Source organism: Lipophrys pholis (assembly GCF_963383615.2).
Source record: "Lipophrys pholis genome assembly, chromosome: 6".
Taxonomy (NCBI): domain Eukaryota; kingdom Metazoa; phylum Chordata; class Actinopteri; order Blenniiformes; family Blenniidae; genus Lipophrys; species Lipophrys pholis.
The window spans coordinates 31,857,794-31,882,350 of NC_137629.1; the positions used below are offsets into that span (position 1 = coordinate 31,857,794).

Here is a 24,557-nt window from a genome sequence, read left to right on the forward strand (position 1 = left end):
CTGTCTGAGCGTATCGGTTATACAAATGTGGTAAAGCAACAGGAAACAGGTGGATCTTTTACTTTCTGACAGCATTTTGTTCACAGTATGTTTGTTTCAATACCTCTCAGTCCAAGAAAGAAAGGTTGTCTCATGACAGGAACCCTTCAGAGATTATGTTTGCATCAATGTGATGAAGTCCCCTGCCACCAACAGACAATCCTGCTCGGGTAGTTTTGAACTTTTCTATAGACCGGCTGGGGGAGAAGGTGAAAACTCAGTACGTTAACCCTGAGATGAGGGAAACCGAGTTCTCCTGTTCCAGAAAGAGAGCTACATTAAACTCAGAGTCGGTCACCACGGTAACAGACTCTGTGAACAGAACAGGTTTCATAGAAGAAACCGAGTTCCTACCGGGCTCCTCCCACCTGAAGCAGCGACCAGAAATGGATCGTCCGTTATTCCCAAACCCGATCGACATCGAGGCAGAAATAATTTGAGAGGACTCAAATCTGCGTCTCCAGTCTTCCGGCACAGATCTTTTATTGTTTTTTTGTATTGACCCACGGTGCAAGTTTTTGAGAAGTCCTGTCCAGAGGAATCCTATTTGGAACGCTCCCGCTTTTCAGCAAACACCATCCGTCATCTGAAGAATGTTCTCCGTCCACAAACCAACAGCGTGCACGCACCTCACATTTTATGCACAGCATTACGTTTTTTTTTTGGGAAATGGTACTTTTCTTTATAATAGTGTGTAGAGCGGTTAGAAAAGTCACTTTCGCACTGTAACAACTTTTCTTTTTTAGGGGGGGTGGTGTGTGTAGTCATTTAGCAATTGTTGATTTACACACCGTCACATTTTAAATGACTCCACTCTAATAAAAATGTGTGAACATCGTGTTAATCTACTCAGTAGGATATTAAAAGAGAGGACCAGTTCAAACATCTTGTTAGGGGTTGAAATTACTACATGAAGTAGTTACTGCATGATTTTCTTTTTTTTTTTATTTGATAGCCGACATCAATTTAAATATTAAAATCAAACTCAAAGTCAAGTGCAATCATAGCATATATGCCATTTCACGCTGAATTATGTTTTTATATTTCATTTTTAGATGCTTCCAAGTCGCCTTCCTCCAGTTGGATTGCATCTAAATGAAATTCAGATTTTACACCTATTTATCATTTCTACCTGTCTGCTGCGATCTTAAGTTAAATGTTAAGTCAATGGAGTAATGGTTTCAAAATGATTTGCTGACTTATGAAGCTACGGTCTGCCATGCTGTCTCTCTCTCCTCTGCTGCTGCAGTGCCGGGACTTTAACGGCAAAATAACTCAGTTTCCGGGTCTGTTGCCATAGTCACTCGTGGTATCGGGGCTCCATTGATGATGCCTTTTTGTTGTGGTTGTGCACGACAAGGTTAACATACCCAGAAAGGATTGAACTAATTCAGGTCAGCTATTCTGGAACCAGAAACGCAGAGCTTCACATCTCAGAGTTCAGGGAGAGTTTGTTGAACCTCCTTTCTGGAAAACCCACCAGCACGTAAGAGTGTCTGTGATTAAAGCTCAAAGAAAAGGCACCTCCTTGTCTTGTCACCAGTGGCTAACAACCTTGAAACGCTCAGATTGACTCTGGAAAGGCTGTGAACTCCCCTCTTCTATCCCTCATTTACCAAAACTTTATAGCGAAGCCAAGTATTTTGTCACAAAATGTCTTGATCTGGGCCTCTAAGACATATAACATTTTGACAACCTGAGAGCAGGCGAAGACTGCCTCCACACCGCTTTCAATAGCATTTTTTTTTTTTTTTTGCATTGTTCATCTTTGTGTAGTAATAACGATTGTCATCTATCGTGAGACAACAGCTCAGAAAAAAACATCACAGCAACAATTCATCCCTTCAGTAGAACATGATCCGAAAAAAAAAAAAATCAAAATTAAAAGGTGGTTCAGTGGCGGTCGAGTTAGAGACGCAGGCTTGTGACCAGAGGTTCACAGGTTCCGATTCCACAGCCCACAAGGTCAGCACTGTGGCTCCCCAGGCCATATTGTAGCTCTGGGAATAAAATTTAAATGTACGTTTCTTTCTTAAATATATAATCAATTACAAAATTGTGAATCTGGTTTAGAGAAAGTTGATACTATGAGTGAAACTGAATCAGTACAGAGCACTAATATATATTTTTATATATGTAAAGCCAACCAAAATCATATGAAGGAGGCCGTTTTTTTGTTTTGTGTCCTATCTACATTGTCTACATGTAAACAGTGTTGGAGGCTTCATTAATAAGTGTTGATCTGAACAGAGCAGTTGGTGAAGAGGAGCGTGCAGGACGGCAGCTGTGCGGCCAGCGAGCGGCGCAAACTGGGAATGGGATCGCCGACATCAGGGGATTTGTTCTCGTCACTGTTGCTGCCGTCTGCCCCTGCAGCCACCTCGCTCTCCTGGTCTTCTTCCCCCCCGTCACCGCCGCCACCGCCACCCTCCCCTTCTGCTGCTGGAAGCCTCAGTCGGGGCTGGAAGACCACGTCTAGAAACTCCAGCTGCCGCAGGCCGCGAAGCATCTTGCAGCTGCGGACTATCTGCAGCTCGCCGAGCGTGCAGGCCCACAGACACAGACGCTTCAGGTCCTTCAGACGCCTGGCGCTGAGCAGGCCCGGCCCCACCTCCTTGCCGCCGAGACTCAGCTCCTCCAGACCAACCCAACCTGTTCCCAGGCCAAGGGAGGCCATCTGTAGCTGGTATCCCTGCCGTCCTGTGTGGCCTATTTCCAGAAACTTGAGTCTAGAAAGGCCCTGGACGCCACTCAGGTCATCCTTCGCAGCACAGGTCCTCAGCCCGCTAGCGGTCACACGAAAAGCATCGCGTAGCTCCAATCGACTGAGCTTTTCCCACGATGTCAGACTTTTCAGGTGCTGGTCTGTGAAAGAGGGCATGTTGTTTAAAACCAACCTCTCAATACTGATGCCTGAGGTGGAGCCAGGCCCTTTCCCTTCATGAGGTCTCCTCTGCTGCTGTGCACTGGATGTGGGTTCTGCTCTGTCTTGTGAATCAGGTAAGGTCTGGGTGAAAAAATCCCGAGGAAGCTCACAACCGCAAAGCTCCAGCACCCGCAGAGTCCGAGGGAGGACCCGGCAGCTAGGCAGGCCCCTCAGGTCTGCATGCAGGAGGTAGAGCTTCGTCAGACGAGGGCACTTTGTGGACAAAGCTTTGAGCCAAGACTCGGAGAGAAAGACGCCGCCTCGCGCAGAGAGCAGCAGACCACGCAATCGAAGGCACCTCAGTCCACAGCCCAGGTACTGGCGCAGCAGGAGCCAAAGGATGCGAGAGGTCACCTGACACAGCGGGGACAGTGCAGGAAGGACAGCATGGTGGGAGACGTGGGAGCAAAAGAAGAAACGGTTACTTTGTGCTTTCTTGTCACTCTTTCTGTTGATTTGTTCTGTGCTCTGTGAGCTCATTTTGGATTTATACATTATTCTTCAATGTTTTTGTGTGATTATTTTGTATCTCATTCTGATTGTTTCGGGTTTTTATAGCTGTCCTGATTCTTGTACTGGTCATTTTAAATACCGCTGTGTTAGTATTGTTGCTCTGTCAGGATCAAACTGTGTCTCTTTGGAACCATTTCATGTCTCACAGTGGCCGTTTCCATCTTGTTGTCCTCATATGTCTTTCTTTGTGATTCATTCAGTCTTTGAAGTTATTTTGGGGATAATAATCAAGTTAGGGATATTGGGAGAACTGACCTCAGTCATTATTGACATGTTAAGTGAACAATTTACGACTTGGAAAGATAAATGGAAAGAAAATACACAGTCTCACCCCTTTCCACGTAGTCAGGTCGACACTTCTCCATAGTTTTTGGTCTTTGACAAGGCGTTTCCATCTCTTACACACCCTGAAACCACAAACAACAAAATAAGTTGTGTCCAAACGTAGGACACCTTAAGCCCGTACACAAGGTGACTTCAGTCATAACACAGGATACCTTGAGTCCCGACACAGGATGACAACACAAGATAACAGAAGTCTCAACAGAGGATAACTTAATTCTTAACACTGGGGCCACAACAAAGAAAAACAGGGCTCTGGTGACTTTTGTTCCACGCCGGTTGGACGAGGTGACGCGTTCTTACCTTCCGGCTCTGACCAGCTCCCGCACGCTCAGGTACGACAGCACGTCTATGAGGATGTTTTCGGGGAAATAATCCAAATTACAGCCTGTAAATTCTTCCATTTTGGAAACTCTCACTCCCGTCGACACGGAAACAATACCGCGACGCACACGAGTTGCGTCCGGATTGGGGGAAAGGACGTCGCCATTTCTCTCTCGAGACAGGAAATCACGTGATATTCCTACAGGAAGTCGGTCTTAGTTTTTTTTTTTTAATTCTAGCACCAAGAGGTAGTAGTGGTTGATGCGGCGTACATTCTTTATAAAGTCTAGGGGGGAAGGCAATAAACACAGAAACGCACGAAGAAGACTTTTTCCTGTATAAAGATCACGTGACCTCCGTTGTCGAGAGAGAAATGGCGGCGCTCCTTGGTTCGCAGTAAAGCACTCTTATGGGAAAATTTAGTTTTCAATGAAATATTCCTTTTAAAGCTGGCAACGTCCTATTTCTGATCATAAATACATTTTTGCAACGTTACAAAAATTATTATGTCTATTTAAAAGAAACCGGAGAAACTCATGACCATTCTTGCACACTGCGCACGCGCGGTGTACCGGACAAGATGGCGAGCAGCAATGGCGGCGGGATGGAGGTGGATGGAGCAGGTGAGTTATTTACCGCTTATTTATCAGTAATTTAGGATTTTCTAGCTCTGAAATGTGTGCACAATGTCTCCCGTGTTGAATATAAGTTTTGTCGGTGCGGCTTCATAGCGTGAGAGCAGGCATGCAGCGAGTTGGCTGATCCCCACGGCTGAGCTGTAAATCTATTAAAATATTAATCTCTGAGTGTTTTTACGGGATTTATCTTATAATTTCAATCATTTGATGTTGCAAGAGTTATATAAATCTGCATCTATCAGGGTAACATGCTAGAAGGCCTTGTTATTTATCTGCTATGGCAGATTGAGGCTGGTCTCCCTGCCTGGGAGATACAGTCACATACAGTTTATTTAAGTTTTATTATTAATCATCACTGATTTCCACTAACAATCAGATAGATGTTGACTTCAAAAGACAATTGAAAATGCTCCCTATGTCATGTTTTGACGGAACAGTTCACCACAAAACGATATAGATGTAATGTTTTTGTCACACAGGGATTAAAACCTAAAGTAACTAACTGTTTGTTGTTTTATTTCTTTCCTCCTGATTCTCATTAAAGTTCAAGTTTCATTTTTCTATTAGTGTGGTAAGTTAAGGAAAGGATTAATAAAATAAAAAAACATTTTATTGGCAAAGCAACTTCATATGGAGAGCACAATTTAGCTGAGACAATTCAAAGTGTTTTAAATTAAAGAGCCACTGATGCAGAATAATAACAAAGATAAGAAATGTCAACAAGACATGGAAAATGTAATAATATATGTATGAGCTATTTATACTCATTGTTGGCAGGTTATTTAGCTGAGTTCCAAATTTTCCTTGTTGTATTATTTGGACACTTGGTGGCAGTAATTGGACACTAGTTGCATTTGCAGATGGCAAAGTTCTCACTTAATTCTTGAAACGCCAATTTTCAATATCCCATTGTCCGATTATTGCCATTAGAACACAAGTGGCGGCGGAGTGAACTGACACAGATCACTTTTTACCAAATAAAACATTTACTGGTCGATGTGCTGCTGTTTAATGTTTTCTTTGTGCGTGTGTGCGTGTGCAGCCAGCCCCAGCGTCATGGCCTCCGGGGTCACCGGGAGTGTCTCTGTGGCCTTACACCCTCTGGTCATCCTCAACATATCCGACCACTGGATACGCATCCGCTCGCAGGAGGGTCGGCCCATTCAGGGTGGGTGTTTCAGACAGCTGGCGTGTAACGGAGGGTCGACACACACGCGACGTCTTCTGATCGTGTTTTTATGTGTCTCTTGCTGCGCAGTGATCGGAGCGCTGATCGGGAAACAGGAGGGCCGGAACATCGAGGTGATGAACTCCTTCGAGCTGCTGTCACACACCATCGACGACAAAGTGCACATCGACAAGGATTACTACTACACCAAGGAAGAACAATGTGAGCTTTAATTTTTAAAGGCTTTTCTACAGCCGCGATGCACAATTTGTGATCCGAACCCCTCCCTCGAGTTGGAAAATGTCAAATTAGATTGGCGCAAGAAAATAAGACTTTCTAGAGTCTAAAGCGGATCTGGAAAACTGCCATTTTTTTTATAAACATTTTTTATTTTGAAGGGTCCTGCGTGTATATTGGAACATTTTGAGAAACTAGACAACTTTTTTTTTTTTTTTTTTTTTTTTTTTAATGAAACAATATGTGAGGGCTCCAGGAAAAGAAAAAAAAAAGTTTGAATCTGCTCATTTACAAGAATGAAGGTTGAATTAAAGGCACGCGTTACGAAATCAGTTTGTGTTTCAGTATTTATGTACCTGGGAAACGGCTGGCGTAGCTTTGATCGTCAGTTCCTTGTTCGTGGTTGTGGCTCGTAGCAGCAGTGGCATGAGAAGAGGATCTCGTAGAAAAAAACCCACTACAGACACACTGAGCTGAGAATGGCTTCCTGTGTTGTTTGACGTTGTCCGGCTGTAGTTTCCTCCAGTTGCCCGGTTGTGAGCTGAAACGAGTGAAACATGGAGCGTAAAGTGTTTCAATTCTCACCAGCAGATGGCAGCAGTGGTCGGTTCTCTGTCACTGACCTGCTGGTGTGAAATCAGAAACATTTAATCAAGATGAGTTAGTGTACATCAAGTGTGCAGTACTGCACCTCTGCCACTTTGTTTTTCCTTTTATCTTTTTCCACTCTGACACTTTTGATGCTGAAGTAAATGTGAATGTAGTAATTGTGTGTTGTTTTTTTTTGTCTTGTATCTCAGTCAAACAGGTTTTCAAAGATATGGAGTTTCTGGGCTGGTACACCACAGGCGGTCCTCCTGACCCGTCAGACATCCACATTCACAAACAGGTATACACACACACACACACACACACACACACACACACACACACACACACACACACACACACACACACACACACACACACACACACACACACACACACACACACACACACACACACGCACACACACGACTGAACAATAAGCGCCGTACATTTTTAACCAACATCTCTGTCCAGCACATTCCGTCTTAAAATGACTTTTGTTGTTGTTGTTGTTGTTGAAGATGAAAGAAGAAACCTCACACCATATTTCCTTATTTCTCCTTCCCGTCAGGTGTGTGAGATCATTGAGAGTCCTCTGTTCCTCAAGCTCAACCCCATGACCAAACACACCGACGTGAGTTCGCCGCCGCGTTGAGCACAGTCCGATGAGTTTGTCCAGAACATGAATAATCGTCTCCTTCTGCGTTGCAGCTCCCCGTTAGCGTTTATGAATCTGTGATTGACATCATCAACGGAGAGGTAGGGTTTACTATCTCGTCGCCGTCGCCTCTCGTACTGCCGCGGCTCGGTGGAGTGACGCCCGCTCTGTTTGCCTCCAGGCCACCATGCTGTTTGCAGAACTGACCTACACTCTGGCCACGGAGGAAGCAGAGAGGATCGGCGTTGACCACGTAGCTCGAATGACAGCCACAGGCACAGGAGAAAACTCCACAGGTAGGACAGGCCACTAACCCTAACCCTGAAACCAACAGGAAATGACACTGCAACTACATACAGGACGTTTTCTTTTTTAATTTATGCAGATTATCATATGAAGTGATTAAAGCTCCTTCCCCATGAGGCGTTTACCGAACACGCTTCCTGTGTGTGGTGGATAATTGTATTTATTGCGTCTCTGTTCCACACTGGACCACCAGAACCTTCCAAGTCTGGTTCTGCACAGAGTTCTGCACATTCATCAGTTAACAACCTTCTGTTCTGCATCAAAAGCATCTCCTTCACTGGATCTTATGAAGGATCAAATCCCTGCTCTATGTCTGGATTTGTTCACAAAACAACCGACCGTAGTTTGATTAGAGGTATTTTGTGTGTATTCCTGATCGTTGTCTTCGTGTGCCAGTTGCCGAGCACCTCATAGCGCAGCACAGCGCCATAAAGATGCTGCACAGCCGAGTGAAGATCATCCTGGAGTACGTGAAAGCCGTGGAAGCAGGTGAGTGGCGCAAAAGGGGAAAGAATGAAAATAAAATCCTCGAGCAGCTGTTTTGTCAACGAGACGCTCCCTCCGCCCGCGTTCCGAGACGCTGCTCAGACATGCTTCTGTCTCTGCGCTCTGTCAGGAGAGGTGCCGTTCAACCACGAGATCCTGCGAGAAGCCAACGCTCTGTGCCACAGACTGCCGGTCCTCAGCACCATCAAATTCAAAACAGACTTCTACGATGTGAGTGAACGTGAAAAGTTTTTTTTATTTTCAATCACCATCGGAGGAAATCAGAATAAAAAGAAATAATTGAGGGTAAAACAAAAACACCTTTTTAGAAGCTTAACGAAGAAAGAAAATTCTGGAATTGGGCATCAGATCCGACAGCCGCGGACTTTACGTCCAGACTGATGTCAAATTGAAAGTTTTTTTTATGGACGATGTGTCTTTGTCCCCAAAGAGTAAAGGTCAGACACTTGATTTGAGTACTGAGCGGACGAAACTTCCTGCTGACACACACAGATTTCACCTCTATTGATCCCACTTCACTTATTTTCCTCTTTAATAGTCACATTTTAACGTATTTCCTTGTGAATCACCTTTTATCTGAACGGTGCCTTGCCAACATCTGATTCCCATAATGTCCAACATTAACCTAGAAAATCAGTACTTGGTGTGCGACAGGAGCGTTGAATTAATGAGTGTATTATTTATATTGTGTACGTTACACATGTAGAGCCTGTTTGTAGTGCAACAACAGATCTGTGAGAGTACGACGCCTGCTTGTCGTGTTTCCTTTCCTCTCTTTAATGTCTTCCTTCTCGCGGACAGCGGTGAATTAAGAAGCAGATTTTAGTGTGCCTGTGCTTGTGGTTTTTCCCCGCAGCAATGCAACGACGTGGGCCTCATGGCCTACTTAGGCACCATCACCAAGACGTGCAACAGTATGAACCAGTTCATCAACAAGTTCAACGTGCTGTACGACCGGCAGGGCATCGGCCGCAGGATGAGGGGACTCTTCTTCTGAGCCCATGGGAACAAACAAGCACTGCAGTTTTTTTTTTTTGTTTTAGTTTTTCTTTTCCAACCATTTTTTGTTTTTCAGCCAAAAAACCCCCAGAATGACAGCAGTCAGTTAATATATGAAAAAAAACCCACACAGAAGAATTCACTGTACATCGATTATTTTATCCGGTTTGTTTTATTGTTCCATGTTTGTCTGTAATAAATGATCTGCTGATTTTTTTTTTCATTGGACTTTGATTCTTCTTTAATTCTCTTTTCTTTTTTTTTAAACATTTGCTCAATTTTGAACTTTTATAACAGACATGACAGCAAGAATGAGATGAGATCTCAGAATATGGATGTTTAATGATAAAATGCATTGTTTAGGCATCTTTGAAGACCCTGCAGGGAGACGATTCAGGAAAGTTTCCTACATTTTATCAAACGGCTTCTCGTTTCCTCGTGGTCTTGAATTTGAAGCGAACGGACGAGTTTATAGACCCAGATATAACCCACATGGAAAATAAAGAGTAAGAAGAAAGGTGATGAAGTTCAAGAGAAGAAACTCTGGGTTTGTTTCAATATTGTTAAAAAAAAAAAAAATGCATTAATTGAAGAGACCCCAGAAATAAAAGTATTACGAAGTACACAGGATCCTGTTGCACCGGAAAAAAAAAAAAATTGATCCTTGATAAGTTTGAACACTTTCTCTTTTCTTGATGATTCAAAGAACTTTGTAACGAGGGACAATAAAGAGTTTATTCTAAAGGCTCATATGGAAATCCAAGTGTGTGTGTGCGCGCGTGCTGGAGCTGCTGGTTTACTGTGTGACGGCGTTTGAAGTGGAGCTCCTGCTGCTTGATTACCTCAGAAGGGTTTTAAAAGAGGAACGTGGCAGGAAAGGGAGCGAGGAGGCCGGTCGACATAAAGCTCCGGAGACAAGAGGCGTAGAAACAGGAGTCAGCGTTTATTTGCGTATTAAATGTACAGCGGAACTCAACATAATGACCCCTTGCTCGTTTACAAGTCTGGTTTTTCTTTACCTGCCATGTGGCGCTGGGAGGGGAAAACGTCGGTCTTTAGATCTTTTTGCACCTTCTGAAGTTAAATACCCCCCAAGAACACCTCATGCAAAAAAAAACCCAAAAACAGATTAGTCAACTTTTATTCCTCCAGAATCATTAAAAGTGTCGATTGAGAAAACGTCAGATTAATAACAGCCACGTATCAACGTGTTGATTTGATGCTTTCAGTCAGAGTCTGTTTCTGCTTCCTGTTTGGTGGTGGTGGTGGTGGGGGGGTCGTCACTGCTCATCCTCTGCAGGCTCGTCCGCCGCCTCGGCCGGCTGCGGGTACTGGAAGCGTGCGGGGTCGTAGAGGTCGTCCCGGGGGTCGTAGGGCAGAGGGTGGTAGTAGTACGGGTAAGGGTAGAGGGGGACTTTCTTCTCCATGGGTGCAACGGGAGGCTCGGGCTCCTCCACGGGGGCCTCTTTCTCCTCCCCCTTCACCGGAGGCGGAGGCGGCGGGGGGCCCATCACCTTGCCCTTGAGGGGCCGGGGCGGGTGGTCGATCAGGCAGTCGGGGTCCCAGTAGGGGTCGCAGTCGTACTCCATGCCCTTGAAGCTGCGGACGGGAGCCAGCGGCGCCTTCTTCACCAGGACCGGAGGCGGGATGGACTTCTTGAGGAAGATGGGTGGAGGAGGGGGTGCCGACTTCACCATCGGAGGCGGAGGAGGTGCGGATTTGACCGGGGGAGGTGGGGGAGGCTGGGGCTTTGCCACGGGGGCAGGGGCGGCCTTCTGCGGGGAGCAGTGGGGGTGGTAGCGGGGGTCACAGAGCACGGGAACCGCTCCGCTGGGCAGGTAGACGATGTGGGGCTTGCAGAGCGGGTCCTTGCGGTTACACAGGAAGAGAACGTCGGCCTGGGAGATGAAGGGGGCCGCGGGGAGAGGCGGGGGAGTCGCGGGGGCATCCGTGGCCTTCGGGACGCCCTTCATCATCGGAGGAGGAGGAGGGACGGGCTTGCACTTCTTGTCTGTGGCTGGGTCACACATGATCATGGGCACGCCCAGCTTGCTCTGGAAGTAGGAGGCGTTGGGGCCGTAGGTCTGCTCCAGGTACCTCATCTGCTGGTAGATCATCCGCAGCTTGTCGATCTCGTAGAGCTGAGAGCGAGAAAAACACTCTGAAGGGAATCTGGGCAGCTTCACAACATCTAAAGACTCTAAAATGGTTGAATCCAGAAAATGGCGGAGCTTTTACACCCAAACCAAGAAGGTTTGAAGCAGAGAGGCGAAGTGGCTGTAACTAATTTTGTTTTAATGAAGGAGCCGTAAAATACAGACGTTTTTCAAGCGTAGCAGAAGAGACTATGACGTTAAACACTTTACAATATCATTCCCCCATTCACACACAATAACTGCTACTTGGGGGATCAAACTTGCAACCATCCCAACAGTTTTGCTTTTATAATCAGAATAAATAAAGATGTGTTGAAATGTAGAACATAGAAATGAGATTCTTCATTATGAATTCCTGTTAGAATTTAAGAAAAGTTTGTATTTGAAGATAATTTAATAGACTTTTGGAGGTTTTCTGGATTTTCTCTCTCAAAAAAAAAAAAAAAACAGATTTAAACTAAAGTTCTTCTTTCGGCTGTAAAAAGCAGTCGATGCAGAGATAAGTGTTGACATGGTGAATAGAACAGTAAGTCTGAACCTTGGGCCTACGTCTTATATTAACTGGCCCTGGTCTGGGTCTTGACCACAACACTCACCCCCTCGGTGTGTCCGATGCTGCTGTAGTATCGGTAGTACGCCTGGAAGTCTGGGTCTACTCGGTACCATTTAGGGTCCACGTTGCGCTTCGGCCTGGAGTGAGTCAGGAAGTCGTTGGCCCTCGCCGAGTCGATGCTGAGGTGACTCACGGGGACCATCTCTGTCGGAGGAGGAGGAGGAGGAAGCTCAGGGCTGCACACACTTCAACTTTAACTCAGAGAATCAGAGAGCCGGCGTCAACTGTTACCTTCCTGCTTGATGGAGTTCAGCAGAGACTTGGCGTCCAGCAGACCTGCAAGAGACGAGAACACACCGTTTGGTTTTTGGCCTTTTTTTTTTTTAATCAAAACTGGAGGACATTAGTGAGTCTGGAGGCCGAGGACTGACCTGGGAGACCCAGGAGGCAGCAGAGAGCTGCCAGCAGGCATGACGAAGACCTCATCCTGAAGCACTGAGGTCAGAACAACCGGGAGAAAAAAGGAGTTACGGTTCAATTAGTCTCTTATATCCTGATATCAGATATATACAGATAAAGATGCTCAAGCAAAAGACTGAACTTATGTGCTGACTAACTTGAATAACATTTGATCATTTAGCACAATCAGCCATTCAAACAAGAATCATACCTGGACTTCATTTTCGGTACAATTCAAGTATTCTGATGGTCGTTTGCCTTCATATTTTTCCATTTTAAACAGATTTACAAAGAGAATCAAAATAGTTTGAGTCAAGATGGGAAAAGTAATCCGACTGAGTCAAGTAGAAGTACAGGTACTCGTAAAAAAACAAAAGAAAAGATTGTTACAAGTCCAGACTAATATTAAGTACTATTTTAACTCTATATTGAAATATTTAGAAATGGATCATAACGGAGGTGTTTATTAAGAATGATTGAGGACCTACTTTTTTTGAGTCCATCTTAAGAAACACTGTTGAATATTAATCACACATACAAGTTTAAAGTATTTCCCTCAAGTATTCTATATGTTACACTTCCAAATTAAGAAGAAATCTCTATTTAAGATCAGAGTTTCACCAAATGTTCACAGAAAATGTGAAGTTTTCTGTAATAGTTTGTCTATAAAAATGTTAGTTTTAATAAAAAAAAATATATATATATAATAAAAACTGTGACCATGAATAAGTGAACAAATGAGGTTATTTGCATCCCCCCAAAAAAGTGTCACTAAAAAGTTTTTTGTTTTTTTCCGAAACCAAAGAAAATTCAGCAAAAAGATAAAATGAAATAAAAATAAAAGTAAGAAACGGTATCTGTGTCACTCACCTGCCAGAGGATCCCTCCTTCTCAGGACCGGCCGGGCCGAGCCAGATAAATAACTGCACCCCTGCTGTAACTCCACCTGCCACCCAATGGGAGCTCCTCGTCTCCACCTCCCTCTTCACGATGCTTAATGTGGGGCCCCTCGGCGCCTGTTAGGGATGGAAAAGCTCCTGGACGTGAGCAGGCGAGGCCGTAAAGAGCCCAGACTTCAAATGGAAACTCCCCATGAGGTCTGGAAGGGGAGCATCACCTGCTGGGCCTCGCTGGCTGCTGAGGAAGAAAAAATGCTGCCGACTTAACACAATATCTCCGCCAGGAAAAGCCCATAAAAAAAAATCAGGAGATGACAAACCCTCACGGCCACAAACACACGTCTATTACCAGTTGCTGGAGATTTCTGACAGTCAAGGTGCTTATTTCAGCCCGGAGAACACCTGCTTTCCGCTGTGTCTTTTATTTGGTCAAAGTCTGTTCATCATTAAATCTGAGCAGCTTCTAGTGGAGCTTTACATGTATTTAGTTTGTTTTTTTTTATAGCCCCAAACAGGCACATGTCATTTAAAGACACGGGTTTGTTGCTTCCAGAGGAGACAGCTGTACTTCCCTACGATCAGGGTGTTGAAATACTTAAATGAGAGTGCTGACAGGAGAGATCTCATCACTCCAATACTGGCCTCCTCTTGAATGTAGAATCATTTATAAAGCTCCATCGCATCTTAAATATTCCCATATAATCCAGAGGAACACTTGGTTCTCAGGCTGCTGCTTACTGGAGGTTTTTCTAAATGGGGGCGGAGCTTTCAGGCTCCTCTCACGTGGAACCAGATCCCAGATTCATTCTGACCGTTTCTACTATGAAGGCTGAGGCTTTTTCATTTAATAAAGCTTATAGTTAAAGCTGGTTCGGGCGACTCTGGTCATTATCTAGTGAAGCTGCTGTAGGTTTATGCTGCTGGGACACCGACACTGAGCTTCTTTCAAACAGAAACAATTAAAAAACGTTCCAGCAGCATCTTTTTTTTTTTTTCTCTCCACGTCAAATAATCCTGATTGCATTTTATCTAAATGGGGAAAATATTGCCAAAAAACGCAATAAAATTACTCTTTGAACAATCTTGAAATATCAGCATCAACGTGATGTTGCGAGGAACGTGCACCTTTCTTCTTCTTCTTTTGGGCTTAACGGCATCCATAAAGTTGCATTACCGCCACCTGCTGGTTCTCTCTATCGACATTGTTTGAATTGTGTTCATTTTGTCGTGCAAAATACATCCGTATAGACTAGAGTCTATAGCTACGTTGTTTCCCACCACTCTCGTCCCTGATGACTGTTTCCCTCTCTCTCTTATCAGCAGTTTTCATTTCATTTCTTTTAAAAGTGTGTCCTGGCAGCAGTACATAAAATAAATGAACAGTGTCACAAATACTAAAAATGTTCTAGAGACAAGTACATGAAAAGCAACAAAAAGTAGTCGGAGAGTAAAAGCGTATGAAAGATAGAATTATAAAAGACACTAAATGAGCTAAAACAAGAACACTGTGAATTGTTTGTGTCCAGGTGTTGTAAAAGGCCCTAAACTCTCCCAGTGAGACCAGTTTTATCCCTGATGACCGTTTCCCTTCTGCACTTGGGTTCAACAGTGGTTGGCATCCGTCAAGTTGCACTAGCGCCATCTGCTGGTTGCAGCGAGTCCATACCAGAGGAAGAAAAAAAAAATCTATCCGCAATACAATAGTGTTTGTCTACTTTTAATTAGTTTTGAGAATGAAACCTAATTCTGTGGTTTAAATGAAGTTTCTCTCTCTGCTGCATCCTGCAGGATCTCTGAAGAGCTGAGCGTTTCTGGGGAGTGGATTTATGACAACCTTCCTATCCTCCAACTTCCAACCAGAGCGCAGAAAGTCTCCAGCATCAGAGCCTGTGGATCAGTGCTGCCACCTGCTGGTGTGTGTGTGTCATGAAAATCTCTTTACACCACGAGGAAACAGGTTTCTAGTAATTGGATGACAAATCCTAGAAGTGCAGCAGTCCTGTTTTACTGAGGGAGGATTTAATCATTTAGAAAAAAAAAACCCAGCTTGTTCTTAAAGTGACATGCGTCTTTTTTCACACTGGTCTCAGGTAAAGGCTGAACCATTTGAACCAGGTGTCAAATTACTCCCAACACAGTTTTACAGAGTTCATGTCAATGGAAGTGAATTATATATACATTTTTCTTAATCCAACTCAAGGTCGTCACTTGTGTATCATTTTATTGGAGTATAAATGTTTTTCTATTAATTTCAGATAACACTTTTAAACTGAATTAAATATTTCAATCATTTGTCACGAAAACAAATTAAGGAACTCAAACCTTTTTTTTTCATTTAAGCTTAATATATAATTATTTTTTTTGGCAATACACAAGTTTGTTATAACATTTTATATTAAATGTCTAAGAAAAAAAAAGATGCAAGTTTGCATCAATCTTTAATTGGAACATTGTTTAAACAGTTATTGTCCCTTCATATGGATGTTAATTTCTTAAATATGAACCTTAATTTAGATGATTAACCTTAAAGCTTTAAGATTAAGCTAATCTAAAATAAGCTTCAAATATAATTGACATGTTATTGGTTTCAAATCATCAGTGTGGATCAATATGGATTCACACAGTTTGAACTGGCGCCGCTTTACTTTTCTCCGACGTCTCACACGTCTGTGTTTGGCTCATTTGGTTAAAACAAGGTTTTGACAAGCAAGACGCTGGTGGGAAACAGAAGTTTCTTTATAGAAATAATTGCAGGTTTTGCTCCAAACCAGGCGTCGGGATGCGGCTCGTCTCACTTCAGCAACCGGGAGTCAAAATCTGAAGAATCAGTTTATTTTACTGGCGAACAATACAAGCGATGTACAACATTACCTCATCTGCAAAGGCTAAAAATGTGCAGAAATACTCTTAGAAACACAAACATTTACTTTTCGACAGGGTGAACGAGTCCAAGATTCTGCTCGGGGAAACACTGGAGCCATGGAGGAGGAAGCGATCGGTCCACGCTGCAGGATCCGGGGACTGGAGGAATTCCCAGAGCAGGAAAAGTCAAAAAGCCTCAAACCGGAGTTCGACTGCCAACGCCGTTCCAAACGGGAGGGAGGAAGGAAGGTCGGTCACACGAAGGTGATGCGGCTGCGCGCCTGGTTCACCTGCCACACGTTCAGCTCCTCGTACTCCTCCAGCGCCTCCTCGAACTGGGCCGGTGTGAAGCCGCGGGAGACGCAGCGCTGCTCCGCCTCCGCCATGCGGACCACGCCGCCCGCCCCACCGCGGCCACTCACGCCCTCCGTGGCCAGCTCCCGCACCAGAGAGAAGATGACGTCGGCCGGACGCTGCGTCCTGCGGGGAGGAGGGGAAGAAACTTTAAAAACATTGTGAGGGAGTTGGGAAATTCCCATTTCCTAGTTGACAGTTTCCATGTAAACCTTGAATTTAACCCAGGCTGAGACTCGGCTCCAGGTTTACTTGTTGTCATTTTATCAGGGTTTGTTTTTTTGTAAAGCGGTTTGGTTCAGCTGTGGCGGTTTTTAAAGTGCTTTCAAAATAAAAGTTGAGTTTTCCATCTCTCATCATATTTCAAAACTTGAAGCTTTTTTTTTTTTTTTTTTTTTTTTTTTTTTAAAAAGAGCAAAACTGCTCCATAAAAACTCTTCCTCCAGTTCACTGGGCGAGAAAAAGCAAGTCATGAGTGGGAACTGACCGTGTGCTGCTGGTCTTGTCGGCCTGCAGTGAATCCTTGGACATCTCCATCAGCCTCATGGCCTCGTTGACGTCCTCCTTCTCCACCGTGTCCATCAGGCGCAGTCGAGCCTGCGGCGTCACAGCGGAGTCAGCGCACGCGTCCCCGTTTCACCCAGAGGCAGAAAGCCCCAACTCCTCAAGCGGGTCCATTCGCTTTCCGGCTGCGCTGTGCCGGCACTGTCAGACCGAGACAAGTGCAATGCCTTCTGGGACGGCTGGCGATTGCCCAAGTCTCCGCCTCTCAACACCAGCCAGTCTCTCGGCGGGTTGAAGCGGAAGCCGCCGGCGTTCCCGTCCTGGACATGGTCAGTTTTGCATGGGTTTGCACAGCGGCTCTGAAGGCACACAGGCTGACTGCCCACCCTGCAAAGCTGGCCAGGACCAGGAGAAGTCTTCTACACCCTCTGGTGGACACCCCAGGGAGCACAGCACCACCCGTCTGCCTGAAAGTGCTGGTTTTGCAGTAGGCGAGTGATTTCTACCTGCACAAACAGCACTTTTGACAACCGGAGGCAGAACAAGATCCAGCGTGGACGGACGATTTCAACCCACCGGCTCCGGGAGGAAGACGCTTCGAATCCAGCGTGAGAGAGAAGTGCTCACACTGCAGTAGGGCAGGTTATCATCACTACCTGCACTGTAAGCACTTTATCACACACTGAACTTCTGGCCATCAAAATCTATTCAATCCATTTCAGTCAAATTTTTTTAAGCTTAAATTTGACTTAACTTGCTACAAATAACACTAAAAGAGATGAAAATTATGCATCTAGTGTTTGAAATGCTTACAAATTAATTAGCAAACAACACAGTATCTAGTTTATGAATGCAAAAAGCTTAATTTCTCAACTTTCTGCATTTTTAAACAAATGTCTCAAGACCATAAATGTGCCTATGAGTGATGAGGACAAGTTAAAAAAAGGTAAATAAACAAGATAAGCTACATTACATCAAATCACAAGAGGATTTTTTCCCCCTAAAACATAAAAATAGAACTTTATATAAATAAGTTCCACGGTTTGCGAGTGTCGGAAGGGCCTGCGTGACTCACCAGGGCGGTGGAGAGGCGGAGGATGGAGAGCAGGGTGCGGGCGGAGGTGAAGGTGGTGTCCTTGCTGACCCGAGCCTCTTTCCTCATCTCCACGTACGCCGCCGTGATGTAATCCGCCAGCGACTCGGGCACCACGGGCTGCCGCTTCTTACAGACGGCGATGTAGCGCCTGCGGAGAGACGGAGGCTCCGTCAGCGGGACGTGCAAAGTGTCACTTTGGGGGAGGGGGGGGGGGGGGGCTCAAGGACATTTTTGACCTCATTTAGTGCACGCCACGCCGCTCCAAACCTCTCACCTCATGAGCTTCATGTGTATGGGGGTGAAGTGCGTGGGCGGCTGGCGGCAGTGCTGGTGGACGTAGGTGATGTGCTGGGCCAGCCGCAGGTCGGCGTCGGGGTCGGGTTTGTCCTGAATGAGCCACAGCAGGTCGAAACGGGACAGCAGCGCCGCCGGCAGCTGGATGTTCTGCTCGATGGTCTTGCGCGGGTTGTAGCGGCCATAGGCGGGGTTCGCCGCCGACAGGATGGAGCAGCGGGCATTCAGGGAGGTCATGATGCCCGCCTGGAAGGGGAAAAAGGGGGCGGAGTGAGTCACAGCCCGGCTGCCCTGGGTGGATGGCGAGGAGCAAGGAGCAGCTTTACCTTCGCGATGGAGATGGTCTGCTGCTCCATCACCTCGTGGATGGCCGTGCGGTCGGCGTCGGCCATCTTGTCGAACTCATCGATACAGCAGATTCCCTGGTCGGCCAGCACCAAGGCGCCGCCCTCTAGGGTCATCTCCCCCGTGAGGGGGTCCCGCATCACCGCCGCAGTCAGACCAACGCCGGACGAACCGCGGCCGGTGGTGTACTGACCTGAGCAGCCAATCAGAGCAGAGGACAAGTCAGACTAATTTTACAATTATAAAAACACACATTTAGGACTTTTTAATCAAGCATCCAAGAGAAGAACCAATATCTTATCCCTCGAGGACTTGAGCCACAACTTTTTAGACCCTTTTAAATGTTTGGCACATGAATTGTACCACCAAGCGTCACATAACATCAGTAAACTAAACCCTTTCAAAGTGTTTGTCGATGCAAAATAAAGCTGGACCGTATTTCTTTCTCCGTATACACGTGGATTAAAACCTTCATTTCATTAGGCTGCTATTCAAAGAAAGTCAAGTCTCATTATTGGTCGAAAGCCGAGGATCCACGGTGAAGAATTCAGGTCCAACATCAGACTCACTTCGAGGAGCCAGACGGTCGATGTAGGACAGCAGCTGGGACTTGGCCACTCCGGGGTCTCCCATCAGGCAGATGTTGATGGTGCCTTGAGGGAGAAGAGCCGAAACAAGGAGTCATTAGGAAGGAGAAAACGATACTAGACCTAAATTGACTGAAGAGCGCTGGTTTGGTTCATGAAATACTGATCTGGTTACAAATACAAGCATGGTGTGAATAAATGTTATATTTAAAAAGCAAGTCTCACCTCTGATCTTCATGCCTTTGGGGGCCTGCTGCACACCACCAACTAGCAGCAGAAGCAGAGCCTTCTTCACGTCTTCATGTCCGTAGATCTCCGGCGCGATGGATCCAGCCAGCTTATCATAAAATCCCTCATCTGGAACCAAGAAAAGAGTCTTCAGAGGCTGAAACATGGGCGGGCCCAGCAGCAGCATCCACAGCGTCGCACTGAAGCCCACCTGTGAAGCCGCGCAGCTCCTCCTCGCTTAGCTCCTCGTTCCCGAGCTCGTCGTCCTCCGTCTTGTTCATGAGCGTGATGCTGTGGCTCTCCATGTACGTTTCAGACAGAAGCCCCTGAAAGCAGAGCGAGGAGGCTCAGAGGCGCAGCTTCTGGGAAGGGGCGGCGGCGAAACCCTCGGGACCGGGACGTTACCTGCATGGCCTGACTGTAGCCTGAACGCATCAGAGGGAGGAAGACGCCCGTGATGGCCACGTGGTCTCCAGGCTGGGCCAGCCGGGTGTTTTCTCCACGAGCGTACACCGTCATGCTCCGGGGAATGTTTCCAACGGGCACCTGGTCGCTCTGCGGGACGACAAAACACAGCAGGAGAAAACTTACTCAAAGAACCACAAGCACGCGCGGCCATCTTTAAACCTTTTACTACTAAAGTAACTGGGTTTATTCTGATTAGGTTTAAAAAAAGCCGAGAGCAAAGCTCATGTTACAGATATGCAGCAGTGAATGTAGTTCAGGGTTCTTGTTAAACTAAAGTGAAGAAGTCATCAACCGTGACAAGATGCAAGCAAAAAGGTTTGATTTATTGTTTTCTAACCAATTTAATCCAATGAGCGATCCTTTACAGGACAAACAAACTCTTACAACCCATTAGAAGTCACTTAAAGTGGAGAATCTACATGGTCAACATGCAAACGCCACACAAACTTGATCTGGAGCCTTTATAGGGCAGAAAGAATCTTTGTATGTGTTGCATTATTACGTCTGCTGCACAGCAATGCAGTGTCAGCGATTCCAGGTCTGTGTGCAGTTTGCATGTTCTCCCCCGTGATCAGCAAAGACGCTCACATGCTCCTGAATCCGCAGCTCCTGGAATTTCACGAACTTGGACCCTCTGGTCTGCAGGTACAGCCGCCCCCCGGACTTGTTGGTCACGCACTCTTGGCTGGGACACATGACGAGGGGCATGAAGGTGGGAGACTGGATCTGAAGGGGACGAGAGACGTCCAATTAAAAAAATCTAACAAAAATCTGAATGATTACACCAACAGAGGCGAAGTCACACGCATTTGCATCGAATCTGTGGGAAGATTCCGACTTTTTCCTGCCGTGGATCGAACTGATCTAGAAGGTAATTAATCTCACCGGTTGGTAGGTCTCCGCCCCACACTGGTCACACGTGTACGTGGCCACGGCCATCATGGGTTTGACCTCGGTGGCCCGGGTCACGATGCCGCGGACCGCCACCAGGTGGCCGATGCTGTCTGCGCGGACGTCTCGCACCACTCTGGGCTTGGAGGTGGTGGGAGATCTGAAGTACAGCTCGCTGCGGACCGGCGGGTCAAAAACAAAAGCGTAAGTCTCCCCCCTCAAACGCGCAAATAAACTTGCATGACTGAAACTCACAATCTCCTCATGAGTTCCGGCGGGTACTGGTTCCGGGAGTCTCGTGTGTCCGCGGGGTCGCGGCCCCTCTGCTCCATCATCAGCCGGTGCTCGATGTACACGTCAAGGGAATCTTTGGCCACAACCTTCGCAGAAAAACCTGGCGTTAGTTTACGGCGGCCTTCATGAATCAACCAGGCGATCCGAGGCAATCTGGGAGGAGCCACGTACGTCTCGCTCCCTGTACTCCGGCAGCAGCTCGTGGACGGCGTCGGCGAACAGCCCCGTGTAGCGCTTGGCGTTCTCACAGATGCTCTCCACCAGCTCGGGGTCTTCCTCTGCCACGTCGTCCAGATCCAAGAAGAGAGACACCTGCTCCCGGTGGGCCAACGCCACCTACACGGCAAGACAGAGAACTAATAAACACCTGCCATGTGCAGAGACAGAGTTATACGCCTGAAAAAAATACATTGTGGATCAGAAAATTACTCAGAATTACTACTCTATTCAAACTGCAAAACATTTTATATATTCTAGTCTTAAATCCATAAAAAGACCTCTCAGGATGCTTCATAAAATCATGCTTTACAATGATTCGATCCATTTCAGACGTTCTAATGTAAAGAAATTTGGTGAAAACCTTTCCAACATGTCTTATTCAGTTCTCGACAAAACATGAAATGTACACACTTCAGAGTCAAAATTACTGTAAAACCAAGCAGGTAAAATTAAATCAAAGCCTTTTCACTGTCTTACTCTTCACGTCATCTGTAAAACCAAAGCTCCATGTTCCCAGCTACTTACAAGTTGAGCTCCATATTTGAACACCTTCTTGCCGTTGTCATCTTCTGTGTAAAACTCCTGCAGGAACCTTTTGCATTTTTCTGCAACAAAAAGCACAAAAAAAAAAAAAAAACACATTTAGAATCTATTATTAAAAACAGGGTGGAGACTTCACAGTGAAAGCAATAGAGCGAAGGAATCCTGAGAGGTTCGGGGTGTTTAGTGAAGTTTGGGAGGTATAAACAGCAGCAGTGGGCCCTCACAGGGATCCAGTCCTGCTCGACCCCCCCTTTGTTGAGTAACATGGCATCCTGTAATCTCGATGAGTCACTATTGCCTCCAGTCAGACACTAAACTGCCCCCGGTGTGTTGCAGGAAGCTCATCCTGCCCACTTTCATCTCCTGCCACAGATTTTTTTTTTTCTTTTAATCCCACAAACAGCAGCGTGGAGCTTTCAGGGTAACAAAAGGTAAACAACAACAACAGGCGCGCAGCTCAGGGTCCATTTTTTTGGGAGGAAGAAGAAGAAAAAAAAAAAAACATCCTCCACTTCTCGGTAGAATCTCAACTACGTCCAGATTTTAGCCTCTCCTAAGAAGGTAATACACTCCTTCCAGTCGAAAAGTGCACTTACTTTGAGGCGACGGCGGCAAATCCGCAGCTTTTTATCCCCCTCTTCTAGGATGTTATTGTAAACAAAGCAGCACATGGCTTTGTGCCCCGTCACTCCGGTATCCCTCCGCTTCCCTCCCTCCTTTCCTCCCTACTCCGCGCGCTATACTAGATCCATCTCCTAAACGTAAAAGCACGCACAGCCCCACGCACCTGCGCACTAAAAACGCACAAGATCGGCAAACGTAAACGTTTCATGAATTTCAAATCCCCAAATGTCTTACAGTAAAGTGCGCAAAATTAATTTTCGTTCATGTTTAGTGAAATTATGATGGAGGGGCTGAAGTTAGACTCCACCTCGCAGTTCAGGGAAATTTTTAAGGGAAGCTTAAAATTTAAATCTTTTCCATTAATCAGCACCCCGGTTGCCATAAACGCGATTAAGACTGTTATAAATAGATCACATTTAAAAACAAGGTTAGTATTTCAACTGATACAAGCAGTATTTTGTTTTTACTCCAGTGACAATAAAGCAGGTGACTGCTTTATAAAGTTGATCCAAGTTTCAGAATAAAAGACATACAATCAAAACAGACGATTACTGACACTCAAATTGTCTCATTTATATGAGACAAATTGTCTCGTATAATATATCGCATATCTTACCAAAAATAAACGCTTAAATAAAAAAAATTTAATTTTTGTTTCCCTTAAGTGACGAGTTGGAAGCCAACTTCAGTTGCGTGAAACAAAAGTTCACGTCCGATACAACGCTAATAAAACCTCGTTTTAAACACGATATAAATCGACTAATCCCCATCAAAACTTCAGTATAAAACATATCAGGGCTCTTTAACTCGGCGGTTTTGATTTAATAACTACAAACACTACGTGAAGTGACAGGATGCTAGCACCGCGGCTAGCCAGCTAATGCTAACAACAGTTTCGTTTAAAAGCAGGTTAAAAACAAAAAAAAGACGTAAACAAGAAGTCAAATTGTGAAAAAAGTATTTAAAAAGTGTGTAAAGGGATGTCACAGCACGTGTGAAGGGCTACCAGAGCATTTTAAATTAACGCGTACAAAAAGCAAACCATCAACAAACTTCTCGGTTTTAAGTTTTAACAATTTCAAAACGCCCCAGAGGAATTAAACTACAACTTAGACGGCGCGTAGTCGTGCAGTTTGTTCAAGACTTAAGAGAGTCCCCGTGAAAGTCAACTTTTCTTATGGGACATGTGCTTGCTGCTCCTTTGTTTGAGTCTTTCCGGGTCACCAGAACATCACGTTATCCAACACGAAATTACTTCACCCATCCGAGGACCGAACTGCAGTAAATGGCGAATATTGCAGCTCAAAACGTGCACAAATCACATGCATTTTAATTATAGTCTACATAAAGACAATTTATTTGATTATACGGACTTACGATTCCCTATAGCTGCACGTTTTGTAACTTTACTCGAGAAATCACCCCATGTGAAGCAGCTAGTTTTGTCGAGTTGCATCTATAAAAGAAGCGAATACGTACAGATTAGGAGCAAACAGTTGAGACAACCTGTTGCCACGCAAGTTGCTGTCAATGACAGGACGTTACCTTTCTCTGCAGCGTAATCCTTACGAGCCATGGCCGCGCGCGTTCAACTCCACTCCGATAACTCGACTAAACAAACTTTCAAGCGGCAGAAAACCCCGAAAAAGTGGCTTAAATATTCAGTTTTTAGTCGGTTTGTGAAAGTCAGCGGTGAACTGCGTTCATTCAACCCGCCTGCCGCGCTCAGAAGTGGCGCGAGTCTGACGTACCCGACAGCCAATAGCGGCTTTTCTCTCGGCGGCGAGGGGCGGGGCTTCGGCCGTGGCGCGAAAACCGCGGGCGGATTGAGCGCCACGTGACCAGGCAAACTTCCGCCTTGTTTGTCGGGAAAGGCGCGAAAAGAAGTGATTGGACTTCATTCAACAGGTGGAACAAAAACTTGGCAAAACCAGAG

The 24,557-nt window shown here is 45.6% G+C and overlaps 4 protein-coding genes across 6 annotated transcripts; 1 reads left to right on the plus strand and 3 right to left on the minus strand.

Annotated features, from left to right (window-relative positions):
* Positions 1–1,745: 1,745 nt before the first annotated feature.
* Positions 1,746–4,289, minus strand: LOC308110747 (uncharacterized protein). Its single transcript, XM_080465279.1, has 3 exons — positions 4,124–4,289; positions 3,810–3,885; positions 1,746–3,319 (listed from the first exon to the last, which is right to left on the minus strand). Exons 1-3 carry the CDS (start codon positions 4,222–4,224, stop codon positions 2,267–2,269), a joined length of 1,230 nt encoding a protein of 409 aa, XP_080321405.1. The 5' UTR covers positions 4,225–4,289; the 3' UTR covers positions 1,746–2,266.
* Positions 3,883–10,000, plus strand: cops6 (COP9 signalosome subunit 6). The gene is made up of 11 exons (XM_080465281.1): positions 3,883–4,155; positions 4,666–4,767; positions 5,825–5,950; positions 6,041–6,172; positions 6,988–7,076; positions 7,347–7,409; positions 7,487–7,534; positions 7,615–7,729; positions 8,136–8,228; positions 8,356–8,456; positions 9,103–10,000. The coding sequence occupies exons 2-11, from the start codon at positions 4,725–4,727 to the stop codon at positions 9,241–9,243; spliced, it is 951 nt and encodes a 316-aa protein (XP_080321407.1). The 5' UTR covers positions 3,883–4,155; positions 4,666–4,724; the 3' UTR covers positions 9,244–10,000.
* Positions 9,984–13,451, minus strand: and4 (actinodin4). The gene is made up of 5 exons (XM_080465280.1): positions 13,284–13,451; positions 12,386–12,449; positions 12,246–12,290; positions 11,998–12,158; positions 9,984–11,386 (listed from the first exon to the last, which is right to left on the minus strand). Exons 2-5 carry the CDS (start codon positions 12,438–12,440, stop codon positions 10,526–10,528), a joined length of 1,122 nt encoding a protein of 373 aa, XP_080321406.1. The 5' UTR covers positions 12,441–12,449; positions 13,284–13,451; the 3' UTR covers positions 9,984–10,525.
* Positions 13,452–16,029: 2,578 nt separating this feature from the next.
* Positions 16,030–24,365, minus strand: mcm7 (minichromosome maintenance complex component 7). Of its 3 annotated transcripts, XM_080465672.1 has the most exons (16): positions 24,167–24,365; positions 23,999–24,077; positions 21,980–22,059; positions 21,407–21,571; positions 21,197–21,321; positions 20,936–21,116; positions 20,639–20,776; positions 19,988–20,137; positions 19,794–19,908; positions 19,580–19,711; positions 19,337–19,420; positions 18,749–18,960; positions 18,403–18,668; positions 18,108–18,276; positions 17,016–17,125; positions 16,032–16,654 (listed from the first exon to the last, which is right to left on the minus strand). In XM_080465672.1, the coding sequence occupies exons 2-16, from the start codon at positions 24,075–24,077 to the stop codon at positions 16,429–16,431; spliced, it is 2,232 nt and encodes a 743-aa protein (XP_080321798.1). In that variant the 5' UTR covers positions 24,167–24,365; the 3' UTR covers positions 16,032–16,428. The 3 variants fall into 3 exon arrangements, with proteins under 3 accessions (XP_080321799.1, XP_080321798.1, XP_080321800.1); XM_080465673.1 differs by lacking the exon at positions 23,999–24,077 and having other exon boundaries at positions 16,030–16,654; XM_080465674.1 differs by lacking the exons at positions 23,999–24,077; positions 24,167–24,365 and adding an exon at positions 22,594–22,692.
* Positions 24,366–24,557: the final 192 nt, after the last annotated feature.

What these genes read in the sequence shown, in the direction of transcription:
- mcm7 (XM_080465672.1), bottom strand. Translation starts at nt 24,077, where the DNA reads ATGCAACTCGACAAAACTAGCTGCTTCACATGGGGTGATTTCTCGAGT. An exon ending in CGACCGTCTGGCTCCTCGAA is followed by an intron (nt 18,961 to 19,336) that starts GTGAGTCTGATG and finishes TTGGCTGCTCAG; the next exon opens with GTCAGTACACCACCGGCCGC. An exon ending in AGACCATCTCCATCGCGAAG is followed by an intron (nt 18,669 to 18,748) that starts GTAAAGCTGCTC and finishes TTCCCCTTCCAG; the next exon opens with GCGGGCATCATGACCTCCCT.
- and4 (XM_080465280.1), bottom strand. Translation starts at nt 12,440, where the DNA reads ATGAGGTCTTCGTCATGCCTGCTGGCAGCTCTCTGCTGCCTCCTGGGT. An exon ending in CTGCCTCCTGGGTCTCCCAG is followed by an intron (nt 12,291 to 12,385) that starts GTCAGTCCTCGG and finishes CGTCTCTTGCAG; the next exon opens with GTCTGCTGGACGCCAAGTCT. An exon ending in GAACTCCATCAAGCAGGAAG is followed by an intron (nt 12,159 to 12,245) that starts GTAACAGTTGAC and finishes CTCCTCCGACAG; the next exon opens with AGATGGTCCCCGTGAGTCAC.
- LOC308110747 (XM_080465279.1), bottom strand. Translation starts at nt 4,224, where the DNA reads ATGGAAGAATTTACAGGCTGTAATTTGGATTATTTCCCCGAAAACATC. An exon ending in GAGCTGGTCAGAGCCGGAAG is followed by an intron (nt 3,886 to 4,123) that starts GTAAGAACGCGT and finishes TTGTGGTTTCAG; the next exon opens with GGTGTGTAAGAGATGGAAAC. An exon ending in ACCTGACTACGTGGAAAGGG is followed by an intron (nt 3,320 to 3,809) that starts GTGAGACTGTGT and finishes CCGCTGTGTCAG; the next exon opens with GTGACCTCTCGCATCCTTTG.
- cops6 (XM_080465281.1), top strand. Translation starts at nt 4,725, where the DNA reads ATGGCGAGCAGCAATGGCGGCGGGATGGAGGTGGATGGAGCAG. An exon ending in GGAGGGTCGGCCCATTCAGG is followed by an intron (nt 5,951 to 6,040) that starts GTGGGTGTTTCA and finishes CTTGCTGCGCAG; the next exon opens with TGATCGGAGCGCTGATCGGG. An exon ending in TTGACATCATCAACGGAGAG is followed by an intron (nt 7,535 to 7,614) that starts GTAGGGTTTACT and finishes GTTTGCCTCCAG; the next exon opens with GCCACCATGCTGTTTGCAGA.